The 13,417-nt window shown below is 34.7% G+C and overlaps 1 protein-coding gene across 1 annotated transcript in view; it reads left to right on the plus strand.

Annotated features, from left to right (window-relative positions):
- The window catches only part of STAG1 (stromal antigen 1), a 423,306-nt gene that overhangs the window by 221,271 nt on the left and 188,618 nt on the right, over positions 1–13,417 (plus strand). The window contains exon 6 of the mRNA XM_032408640.1: positions 7,956–8,032. Within this exon, the coding sequence (XP_032264531.1) occupies positions 7,956–8,032 (77 nt within the window). The remainder of the gene's footprint in view (positions 1–7,955; positions 8,033–13,417) is intronic.

Genomic DNA, 13,417 nt, shown 5'->3' on the forward strand with positions numbered 1-13,417 from the left:
TATACCTCCTGCCCCTCTCTCTCTTTCTTCTTCTTCTGGGATCCCAATTATTCTAATGTTCTTTCATCTTATGGTATCGTTTATCTCTCGAATTCTGCCCTCGTGATCTAGTAGTTGTTTATCTCTTTTTCTCAGCTTCTTTCTTTTCCATCATTTGGTCTTTTATATCACTGATTCCATTCCCTCTTCTGCCTCATTTATCCTAGCAGTTAGCACCCCCATTTTTGATTGCACCTCATTAATAGCCTTTTTGATTTCTGCTTGGTTAGATTTTAGTTCTTTTATTTCTCCAGAAAGGGTTTCTCTAATAACTTCCATGCTTTTTTCAAGTCCAGCCAGTATCTTTAAAGTCATGATTCTGAACTCTAGATCCAATATTGTACTAATGTCCATATTGAGTAAGTTCCTGGCAGTCGGTACTGCCTCTTGTTCTTTTTTTTGAGGTGATTTTTTCTCTCTTGTCATTTTGTCCAAAGGAGAATAGGTGAATGAGAGAACAAAATGCTAACAGGGTAACAGTGTCCCCAGAAAATATACTCTAAACAAATCAGAGAAGACCTGAAGCCAGGGGAAAAGAAAGGGAAAGAAAGAAGAAAAAGAAAAAAAGAAAAAGATAAAAACAAACAAAACAGAACAAAACAAAGAAATCCAGAATATGACCAAGTATGATCAGGCTGGTACATAGATCAGTGCCACACACTGGATTTTGGGTGTATTTTGGTCTGTTAGAAGAAAGTGCCTCCCAAAATTTTAAAGAAAGAAAAACTTATATATGTGCAAAAATAAGGGTTGATATGATGAAGGGATGGAATATGACCATAAAGATGAAAATTATAAAAAATTTTATAAAACGAATTGATAAGAAGTTGTTTGGAAAAAGAAAGGTTTAAAAAAAAAGTAGATAAAAAAGGGAGAGAATGTGATCAGGCAGGAGAGTAGAACAAAGCCATACACTAGAGATTCAGGGTATATTTTAATCTGTTAGAAGAAACTGTATCTCAAAATTTTAAAGAGAGAACAACTTATATATATATGCCAAAAATAAGGGTAGCTACTATGAATGGATAGAATATGACTCTAAAAATGAAAAATAAAAATGTTTTTTAAAAAAGGGATTGATAAGATGTTGGTTGAATAGGGAAAAAGAAAAATTAAAAAAAAAAGTTAAAAAAGAAATTAACTTTGAAAGACTAAAGAATCATGGTAAAAAAGCCAAGAATTGTATGTGCAATATTCCCCTAGCGCTGGAGTTCTGACGTTCTCATTGATCGGTAAACTTGGTCTTGGCTGGCTGTTCTTGCTGAGCTTCTGGGGAAGGGGCCTGTTGCCGTGGTTCCCAAATGTCTTTGCCGGAGGCGGAATTGCCCCGCACTTGCCGGTCAGGGCTAAGTAATCTCAGGTTTGCTCTTGGGAGCTTTTGTTCCCTGCAAGCTTTCGGTACAGCCTTGGAGGAAAAGAGTGAAAATGGCGGCCTCCCAGTCTCTGCCCTGGAGGAGCCGAGAACTCAGGGCCCCACTCCTCAGTGAGCTCCCATAGAAAAGCCGTCAGTCACTCCCGTCTCCCCGGTCTCCGCCCGCACTCTGTGCTCACCCGGCCTGTGACCAAGCGTTTCTATCTCTGGCACACAACCCCCTGTGGAGTCTCCAAACCCCGCAGATCCCTGCGGTGCACCCCCGTGCCACTTCTCCCGGGGGAGGAAGGGGAGTCTCCCCGGATCTGCCCCTTGTTGGGTCCCTGCTGGAAGATCAGTGGCCCGACTGTGCCTTGGATCACGGTTTATGGCAGCCCTGAGCTGATAGCCCACGCCTCGGCTCCGTCTCTACAGCCGGCTTCCTCGCTCCGTCTCTACAGCCGGCTTCCCCGCTCCAATACCTGGGAGCTCTGCCGCACTCAGGCATCCCTGGACTCTCTGTGACCCTGAGGGTCCTGAGACCACACTGTCCCACGAGGGTTCCACCGCCCGCTTAGCCACTGGCGCAACGTCCCTCAGTGCAGCCGACTTCTAAAAGTTCCAATTTTGTGCTCCGGGGCTCTATCACTTGCCAGAAGCGGCTGATGGAGGCCCCCTCCCCCGCCATCTATCCTCCAGAATATCGCCTCAGATTCACTTCTCTGCACGTCCTACCTTCTAGAAAGTGGTCGCTTTTCTGTTCAGAGAGTTGTTGCTATTCTTTTCTTCGATCTCCTGTTGAGTTTGTAGGTGTTCTGAATGGTTTGATCCCTATCCAGCTGAATTCCTGAGAGCAGACGAAATCCAGGTCTCCTACTCCTTCGCCATCTTGCTTCGCCCCTCTATAATCCAATCTTTAAAAGAAAATCCTTAAAATAGAAAGCTGTTTGCTCTATGGAACAGCTTAGTAGGAAAGCTCTGAGGAAGGTTCTCTGCTATGTGCTCTTAGGCAATGTTAATATATTTCACCCACAACCAGGTTCTCTAATTTTGAAGGAGCCAGAATGTTACTGTGTCATAGAAGGTATAAACCCAAAAGGGCCTTTTATTATATTTGGATAAATTGATTTGTTACTATATAAAGTTTTGTATGGTTTCAGTTTTCTCTTCTGTCTGCTTCTGTACTTAGTTGGAACGATACAGAGAAGGCTAGAGTTCCTGCTTTGGCTATCATCATAGAATAGAGGAAGGGTAGAATTGAAAATGAGGAGAATGAGGTGAGACAGTTCTCTAAACCATGTGGTTCATGTAAAATGGGGTTAAGAGTTTGTGGGTTCTTGCTTCTTAGACAGTGACTTATCACCTTAACTCATCTCTGTGGTGGGTTCTAGTCATTTTGGACAGAGATGTTTAGTGTAATATATATGACTGTTTCCACTCTGGAAGTGGAGGATTTGGTCTGGGTGATAGGAAAACTTCTGGAATGACTTTGCCTGGTTCTGGAATAAAAGAGATTACTGGTCTCATTCTTCAGATGGCATTAACCCAGCAACATGTACAGTTTAGGAATCTGGCTTTCAGTAGAGCTCAGCTAAGAAGCTAGAGCTTTTAGCTTCCCTCTAAAATGGGCAGGATAATCTCCTAAAAAAAATGAATGCTCAAAGTAGGTACACATCTTACACACGAAAAGTACAGTACTAAATTCTTTACATTTGTTACCTTATTTAGTTCTCATATCATCCTCAGTCATTTGTTTTACAAACATTTTTTTCAGGTCCTCCTATGTACTAAGCACTATTCCAAGCACTAGGAATTACAGCATTGAAGAAGAAAAATTTCTACACTGAAGTGGTATTCTCACCATTTTAAAGAAATCTGAGTTTCATAGCGATCAATTGATTTTTTTCAGTATCCTATAGCTTAGTAACTCATGTAACTGAGATTTAAATACTACTTCGTCTGATGCCAAAGATTTTAAACCACCTAGAATGATTTCTTGAGGGTTTTGTTAAATGTTGTGGTTACTGTAACCACAATTATAGTTTCTTTTCATTGTTGTCCATACCACTAATTATGCCAAGGGTATGTTCTCCAGCCCTATTTTCGGCTCCGTTTTTTTGTATTCTATAATAGCTGGTAAGAAAAACATAAAATTTTGCATTTCTGGCAAACTTATGTCAAGCATTCTTAGCCTACCCTCCAATGAGTGCATATTGGTAGTGACTACATAAATGCTTGATAGGCAGAGTTTAATAGCAATCTGTCTTTTAGTTTGGTTTTTAACATTTTATTTTTTATTTGAAATGTCCTTATTTTGAGTAATATATTCATACAGTTCACATTTCAGGAAATGCAAAGTGTATGCAATATAAAGCTCCATTATATCCCTAAACCTCAACCAAATATTTCTCTTTTCCCGAGGCAACCATTTTGCCAGATATTTGTGTATCTTTCCAGAAATATTTTAAAGCATATACAATCAAATACATATATATTTCCTTTTTTTCCTTTTTTCATGTATGAATATATCCTGCAGATCTTTCCATATCCAACACAGATCTGTTTATTGTTTTAGACAGCTCCATGGATCCCATTGATTTTAGTCAGTTAAGAGTAATGGTTAGTCATGGACCCTGTAGCCAAACTGCATGCATATATGCATACCATGAATCTGCTACTGGGAAACCCCTTTCACAAGTAGCTAAATCTCTAGGTGCCTCAATTTTCTCTTCTGTAAAATGAGAGAAAAATAGTACATTCTTCATAGGTATTGTTGTGAAGATTAAATGTGTTAACTTCAAGGGTTTATTTCTTAGAACAATGCCTGGCGGACAATGAGCACCCAAGTGTTAGCTGCCACCGCCATTATTATTATCATCATCAACACTTTTAGTTATTAATCAGAATCTTATTTATGGGTATATGTATTTTTACTTTTGCTTTTGCAAACAGTGCTTCAGGGAATAATGTTGTACCTTCTTTATTTCACGTGTGTGAGTTTATGTATGCTTTGCAACAAGTACAATATCAAGGCCAAGGAGTGTGTTAATTTGTAATTTCAGTAAACATTTGCCAAATTGCATACCATAGGGATTGTTTCAAGTTATGTTCTCTCCAGTAGTTTGACATAATTTAAATGATTGAGAACTTGATGGTCGCTTTCTGATGTTATTGTTTCTGGAATTATTCATGGTTAAAGATGACAATTTTGAAAGTTCTTCCTTTATCTTCATTAGAAGTCTAATCCTGTCAGGAGAGCCTGCTTAAACAACCTTTTATTTTTTTAATATAAAATATGTATGTTGGTAGGTTATTTGAGGATTCTCACAGATAATTGTTTCAGAGAGTGGAAGATAATCTTTTTTTTTTTTTTCATTCTTTATTTTCAGATACTTGTTTCTGTGAATCTGAATTATTTCAGATCTTTAATTTATCTTCATTATCCATTTTCAAAGAAAGCTTAAAATAGGAGAGAGAAGACTTAAGATGTCAGGCATTTTTTGAGGAACTGGGCTAAATACAAAGATTAATAAGTAGTAGTCTCTGCCATACTTTTGTCTAGCGGGAGAGGTAGATGGGCGCCATATCCTGGTTAGAAAATGTAGAATGGGACAAAGAAAAATGTGTTGGACAGAACTTTGGAAATTACCTGTATTTATTCAGGTAAATGACTAAAAGTAAGTGAAAGAAATCAAAGTTTAAGTCATCAGAGTACAAGGATATAGTGTTACAGAAACCAGTATAATGAGCAAATTTATTTTGTGTTGTTTTCTTTTGTTGTTTTGTTATGTTAGTCACCATACAGTACATCATTAGTTTTTGATGTGGTGTTCCATGATTCAAATGTTTTAAATAGAATAGATAGGGTATTACTAAAGAAAGACTTTGATGTAACAATTAGCAAATAATAGGTGTGAGGAAGCAGTTGCAGTAGAGTTGTGGGACTGGACTGAAGAAGAATGAACATTTAGAAAGTAAGTGAATAGGCTAATGTTTCGAATAGTCATTGTGGCAGCAGAAAGATTTTCCTCTTAAAAAAACCTCAATGACAAGCTTCTGTTCATTTTCAAAATTATAGCTTTAAACATCTGACTTTATTTTATTAATAATTGTTACTTATATATGGTAGTCATTTTTAAAGATGCTAAGCATGCAGCTTGTTTTTATTTTGCTTTTAATACTAGTTTCTGTTTTGTTGCCTTTGACTTTATGATACTAAATTAATACAGCAAAATAGTCCTCCGTTTATGAGTTAACTTGCTAGTTCATTGAAATTATAGTTAAGACTCCACTGTATATGAAAACTGCCATATTAATCATGGAAATAGAATTGAACATTATTTATACTCATATTTAACAATGATACATGTAACTTTTTAAGTAATCTCTAAACCTACTGTGGGGCTCAAACCTACAGTCCTGAGATCAGGAGTCACATGCTCTACATACTGATCCAGCCAGGCACTCTTGACATTTGTAACTTTTTACTGAACTACTATGATTAACGTTGTCCTTTTTGTTGATTTTTTAAAAATCAGTTTTACCAAGATATAGTTTCCAAATGCACACATTTTAAGTGTACAGATGAATGACTTGAGAAATGCATATAGCCATTTAGTAATGCTACTCCATGCAAAATATAAAATATTTCCATCTCTCCAAGAACAACTAATTCTTATGTTTAATAACTTGAAAATCTAATTTTACTTCTTTTGCTTACTGAGTACTTAATGAAGATAATTTTACTTATCAAGAGTACCATGAAACAACTCTTGAAATTACATGCTTTTTATATATGGGACTCTGTTTCAGGTTGACAAAATAGTTCATGACCCAAACAAGGTTAAATACAGTTAAAACAGTTTTGTGTGATTTGAGTGATTTTTATTTATTTTTTGGGAGGGGGAGGGCAGAGGGAGAGAGAGAATCCCAAGCAGGCTCCATACCTGATGTGGAGCCCGATGCGGGGCTCGATCCCACGACCATGAGATCATGACCCAAGCTGAAATCTAGAGTTGGACACTCAACCCACTGAGCCACCCAGGTGCTTCTAATTTGAGTGATTTTTAAAGAATGTTTGACAGAAAGTTACTTTTACTTGAGATAATTTATAATTAGCAATTCAGTACATTTTTTGTTTAATTTTTTTAAAAACCTCTGAAAATAAAGGCTGTATTGTAGTGTGTAAACAACCTGTCTTCAATGCTTTTAAGTACTGTCAATGATACTGTTTTTCCCATAAAAAAATAAAATTACAATGTAAAAGTTTCCCCATGCGTTTAGGAAATTGCCTTTTGGGGAGGAACTCTAAAAATATTTTCCCTTTTCACTCACCTTCCAATCTAGACTCTCATCTCTACAGCTGGGTGTGAGGGATACCTGTTGGTGCTACTTAATGAATTCAGCATCCTGAAAATAAACAAGAGAGCTGTACATCAAGTAATTAAAACATGCTTAGAAATGGTTGTTATTAAAAATATAAGGGAAATACCATTTTTCTCATTTTATAGATTAATAAAAGCTAAGTCAAATTAAGTTTGATTTGCCAAATGTGCCATTGCAGTTTTTTATTGGGCCTCTGAATTAAGAGTACACTTTGATGACTTTTAGTGGCTCTCTACTGCTTTATGCTTTTTCCTGTAAGAGTACAGTACACTTTAGAGACTTTTCCCTCTTATATACCTAAGTGTGGTTTGAATTGGAGCTGGTAATCACTGGCAAAGAACCTGTTAGAGGTTATAAAGTATTTTCTTATTGATTCATTGAGTCTCATTCTTGTGATTTTTAACTTGAATATTTTATGTGTATACAGTTGAAACTGAACCTCATGTAATTATTATGCCAGTATTCTCTGTAACTCCAGATTGATTTTGAACCTTATTTTAATTTTTTAAATTATGTTAATTTTAACGTGTTTTTTGATATAAACCACTCATTATTTTTAGAGTGATAATATTTATATAACCATATTTGAGATAAAAATTATGTAGCTAATATAAAAGTAGTACTAAAGAAAGAGATGAGAAAGGGTGTTAACTTTTTCTTTGTTTGATACTTATGTTGAAGTTACCAAGCTATTTTTCATGTTCAGATAAAACGATTTAATTGACAGGTGTTAATAGGTTAAGGAACATTTAGTTTTAATTTATAGAAGAATATTCTCTTGGTAAAGACTATCAGAAAAAAGCATGAAGAGAGATAATATTCTCTATACTTGGGTGTTTTTCATACTAAGTCAGTCAGCTGTATGTCTGGATAGCACCAGTCAATCCTTAGGGCCCTCCCTACAATATAAATTTATTATTTTATGCCTTCATCTTTTCCTTCCCCAACACTCCTCGCAGTTTTTTCCCTCTAACTTATCTAATTCACAGAATATTCAGGTTTTTAAAAAATGTCGAAAGAACTTTGAAGTTCTTAAACAAGGGATTCCTTTAGGTAGGAGTTTGGGGGAAGAAAAAACCCCAAAAACTTTGATACAAAATTTTTCAGACAGTGGCCAGGTTAAATTTAATGTTTAGCATGGGATAGAAAAAGATTAACTGTAAAATCTGTTGTTCCACAGGTACTGTGAGAATAGAGATGTTTCGAAATATGCAGAATGCAGAAATCATCAGAAAAATGACTGAAGAATTTGATGAGGTATAGCATTTCAATATTTATGCAAATTGCCTACTTATACTTTTAAAATGGTGAATATGGTTATTTTTAGTTTTATTTTGATTTGGGTTAGTTTAAGAGAAGATAAACTATTTCTTCATTTATATAATAATCCATGTTACTAATTCTAAAGTTAACGATCTTTGGCAATTTCATTTCATTGCATGGAGGTATCACTTAATAATGACTGGTAACTGATAAGGATAATAAAATTAGTGGTATGAAGTAGAAGTTGATTCTTGACATTCATTCTTGAAGACCACCTAAAATTCCCAAATTTATAAATGCATCGCCAGTAGTTTTATGTTCTGTGGAATTAGTCATGTTAAATGATGTAAAGAAAAAAGGGTTTGGAGGTCAAATAAGTGTGAGTAGGCTGCATATTATACCTGTTTTAGAGATTGCCAAAGCTCGTTATCTTATTTAAGGTTCTTAGAAATCCTGATGGAAGAATAACCTGCTTAGCTTCATTTAATCCACAATTCCTTAAATTATGTTTATCTCTTCCTACTGCCCCCTCCCCAGCCCCACCCCCATTTTGTGTGTTTGTGTAAACTTAAACTTCTATTTGGGACAGTCTAGTTGAAAATATTCTGATTTCTACTTAGAATACATGTTTTCTTTGCTAGTCTTCACAAATTAATCAGCTTTACACTGATTCTAAGTGTTGAAACACTTTCACAGTTTTATTTCTGTATTCTGTTTATGGTAAACTCATTTTATGTCATGCTTTAGACCACCATTAATTTTAGTTTTAATATTCTGCCTTTTGATTTAAATAAGATTTCTATTTTCTATAGATGTTCTCTTTTCTTGATTTTCAACACTAACAACAAAGATTGTTTTTTTTCCAGGTCCACTCTCTCAGTGGGGTGGGCTCAGGCCTATTTTTATTATTAGTAGTAGGAATATTTATATTTAATTGAAAAAAGTACTACAAATACATGGTAAAACAAACACATGCACACTATATATCTTTTTCATCAGGTGTTCACCTTTATTCTAGTGGCACACACCAAAACATTTTCATGAGCATCTTTTTTTTTTTTTAAGATTTTATTTATTTATTTGAGAGAGAGAGAGAGAGAGCATGAGCGGGGTGAGGGGCAGAGGGAAAAGCAGGCTCCCTGCTGAGCAGGGAGCCTGATGTGGGGCTCGATCTTGGGACTCTAGGATCATAACCTGAGCTGAAGGCAGATGCTTAACTGACTGAGCCATCCAGGCGCCCCTCATGAGCATCTTTACAGAAACATTCTGTCAGTGGCTTTCAAACTATTTAGTCACATTCCATGGGAGGTAGGGGAGACCTTACATTGTGACCCATGTATATAATGTTCACAATTACTTGTTTTCATTTCTGTAATTCAAAACATTCTGAAATTCCAAAGGACTTTTTTTCCCCAATTTAATGGTGGCAAAACTGGCCCCAGCTAACCTAAGGCTATTAAAATTTTTATTTATCTCAGTCATTGTGAATATTTATATGTCTTGCTGGTGAAATAGTAATGTTCTTAATGACAGGGGGCTGCCCTAGATTCTCTTGGACTGTGATGGGATATAAAGTATATGTACTATATTACTTCTAAAATTCAAAAATTTCTGTATTCTGAAACATTTCTGTGAAATTACTTTTAATTAAAAAAAAGGTTTTTTGTTATAACTTCATGAGTTTATATGTGGCAAATAGAAGATAACGAAGCCAAATTATGGTGAAAGTGGTAGGTTTACTCACCATCTACTGTACTAACTACCATGCCAGGCTTGCAACACAGGTGATTGAGATCGCAGATTAAAAAGTAGTATGCATCTTGGACCTTCAGGAACTACTAGGAGTTTAAGACCGTAGTTCCCAAACTTTGCTGCATATTAATATCACCTAGGGATATTTAAAAACTGACACCTGGCTCTCTCCCTTATCCCCAGACCTTCTAATTTAATTTGTAAGGCATGTAACCTGGGGCTTGGGATTTTTAAAAGTTCACCAGGTGACTGTGTACGACAAGTTTGGGAGAAACTTTGAGAGAAAACCGAGATTTAAACTATAAAAACACTTTATATGGGAGAAAAGAATGAGAGGAAATACAATGTGAATACATAGTGAAATTTCAAGACAGGATATCATTGCTTTGTAGTAAGATTTTGAGATAAGTAGGGGAAGATGAGGAATTCAGCAAAATGAAGATCATGATGTGTCTAAGAAAATATTCCTGTGAATATTGTCAAATATTCAGGTATATTAGAATAGTAAACTGTTACAAAAGTGATAATGAGTTAAATATAGCAAATGAAAATTATTCAAAAGGTGTTTATTTCATAATCTTAAATATTCTTTTCCTGATACTTGAGAATACTGACTAAATCAAAAAAGAATGTTTTAAAAACCATCACTTTATGAATAAGTCCTGAGAATAAAAGATACAGACATCATAGAGAATATAGTCAGTTGTATTGTAATAATGTTGTATGGTGACAGTTGGTAGCTACACTTACGGTGAGCATAGCATAATGTCTGAACTTATTGAAACACTGTATTGTACATCTGAAACTAGTGTAACATTGTGTGTCAACTGTACTTCAAATAAAGAAAGAAGAGATTCTAAAGGAAGACATTCTTTTTTCCCTGTTTGACAGAACAACTAACACAGTTTTTTATTAGAATATATTCATTTAAAGCAGAATTACATTAATTATTTTCTAAGACTATTTTATCTTTAAGCACTTCAGCAAAAAACTGCATTTAAATGCTTACATATTGTTAAATATACAGTATCTTATTGTTTCTGTTTCTTCAGAATACTGTACAGGTCTTTTAGTCCCCAGGAGTGGAGGAAGGTTAGTTTTGGTAAATTGTATTTTGTGGTAAAATTCAGAAAGATTTGATGACAGGATCCATTGCATCCCAACAGTTTAGAGCAATGTCTGGTTCATAGGAAATAGCCAGTAGATACATTTAGTTCCTGTTGGAGCCAGCCCGTGATATATAAAGCAAAATGTAATAGTATTTCTTCCCCAGATTATTAGAGTCACATCTCCAAATGTAAACTCTTTAAGTATGTCTTCCAAAGGTCAGTTTGCATAGTTTTCATATATTGAAATGTGACATCTATGAAGGGAAGCTTTGCAACACAGTACATTTAATGTATTCACATAGTGCCTTTTATTCTTTTTTTTGTTATGTTAATCACCATACATTACATCATTAGTTTTTGATGTAGTGTTCCATGATTCATTGTTTGCATATAACACCCAGTGCTCCATGCAGAATGTGCCCTCTTTAATACCCATCACCAGGCTAACCCATCCCCCCACCCCCCTCCTCTCTAGAACCCTCAGTTTGTTTCTCAGAGTCCATAGTCTCTCATGGTTCGTCTCCCCTCCGAATTCCCCCCCCCATTCTTTTTTAACCCTATGATTAATAAATGCTCAAATGGATAAACAGTGAGACGTTCTATACTTAAGTTTAAATAAATTCATAGAAGCACATACGATTAGAAACAAGAAGAGAAAAAAGCCATTGGGTAAGATCTAATCATTACAGAAGAGCACAATGTATAAAACTTTTAAGTTTTATAACCATTGTAAAAATGGTTAAATATTATACAAACTGAGAAAATATGAAGAAAATGCGAAAGATATGGTAGAAGAAAACTCAAATTATCTCCAGTCCCAAATTAAAGTCTAAATATTTTTGATTTTATATTCCATTGATAAAACATTTTTCAGCCTATTGTCTTAATAGTGAATATCTGTGATAAAGCTAAAAAATTATTCTCTTCTCTTCCTTTCCCCCATGCTCCTTCTCAGAAGGCTGGAGTTCTTATCTTGTGGGGAGAGTGCTTAAGAAGTAACTGGTGATTATTTCAGACTTTCTTAGTTCTAAACTAAATCTTATTTTCTAAATATGTGATAAATAAAAATAGACAAAAGGTTTTTTTCCTCCTACCTTTGGTATTCAGACCAAATAATAAATAAATCAGATAAATAAATAATCATTTATTATATTACATTTATTATAAATAATTATTTTATTACAGTGTAATTATATTTATTTTTTCTTTATATATTTATTTATATTTATAATATTTAATTCTATTTATTATCTTAGAGTGTAGTTTGCAGCATATGTTTATTTATAGGTTAAATGCATACAATACTAGATCAGTTTCTTCTCAGATGTCATTAGATTATCGTGGTTTTTTTTTTAATTTAATATAATTTTATTATGTTAGTAACTGTACAGTACCTCATTAGTTTTTGATGTATTCCATGATTCATTGTTTTCATATAACACCCAGTGCTCCATGCAGTACGTGCCCTCCTTAATACCCATCACCGGGCTAACCCATCCCTCCCCCCGCTCCCCTCTAAAACCTTCAGTTTGTTTCTCAGAGTCAATAGTCTCTCATGGTTCATCTCTCCCTCTAATTCCCCGCCCCCATTTTTCCCTTCCTTCTCCTAATGTCCTCCATGCTATTCCTTATGTTCCAAAAATAAGTGAAATCATATGATAATTGACTTTCTCCACTTGGATCATCATGGCTTTAGTTTTTGTAATGGTCTAAGATGAGCTTGTGCAAGAAGTGTTAGTGCCTCCATATTTATTATTTACTTGTGATTACATACTCAGATTTTTCTTTCTGTTTCTGTTTTTCCCCCAAATCTTTGTGTTAACACTTTATGAAGAGTTAAAAATAAATATTTTAAAATATATTTAAATCTATTGCATTGGTCATATGCATCTTACAAAATGAGTAAACCAGTGAAGAATGCCATTTCTAATATCAATCCCCTTGAGCATTGAGCTCTTCTAATTTTTCTCTTGGGATACCTCAGATACCCTTTGTGATACAATACAATCTGAAATATGGACCTAGTGAGGGCATACAAAGCCTAGTCTATATACTAAATATTACTAATTATTTAATTAAAAATAAAGAGATGTTTTAATATTTTTTTTCAGTACACCACTCAGTTGGTGTTGTACATGTCACTTTGGAAACTTTCACATTGAGGAAGGTAAACAGACTATTAAAGGAAGCAAAGTTGGAAGTGAGAAGTGCCAAAGGACAAAGAAATAATCACATAGAAAAACTGATGAAGACTCAAGAAATTGTAATCATTTGTAATGTGAAAAGGTACAAAATAGGAAATAATATTACAACTGTGAACTTAGTGCAAAATATTAGAGACAAGAGGAAACATGTTGAATGATGATAATAGCCAATATTTGTCTTTGTGCACTGTTGCACATTCTTTACATATATTTAATACTCATGACATTTTTATGAGGTAGGTCTTTTATGTTATTATTATCATCTCCATTTTACAGATGAGAAAATGGAGGCAAAAGGGTTTAAGAAACTTGCC

This window comes from Phoca vitulina, unplaced genomic scaffold, assembly GCF_004348235.1.
Source record: "Phoca vitulina isolate PV1807 unplaced genomic scaffold, GSC_HSeal_1.0 scaffold10, whole genome shotgun sequence".
Taxonomy (NCBI): Eukaryota; Metazoa; Chordata; class Mammalia; order Carnivora; family Phocidae; genus Phoca; species Phoca vitulina.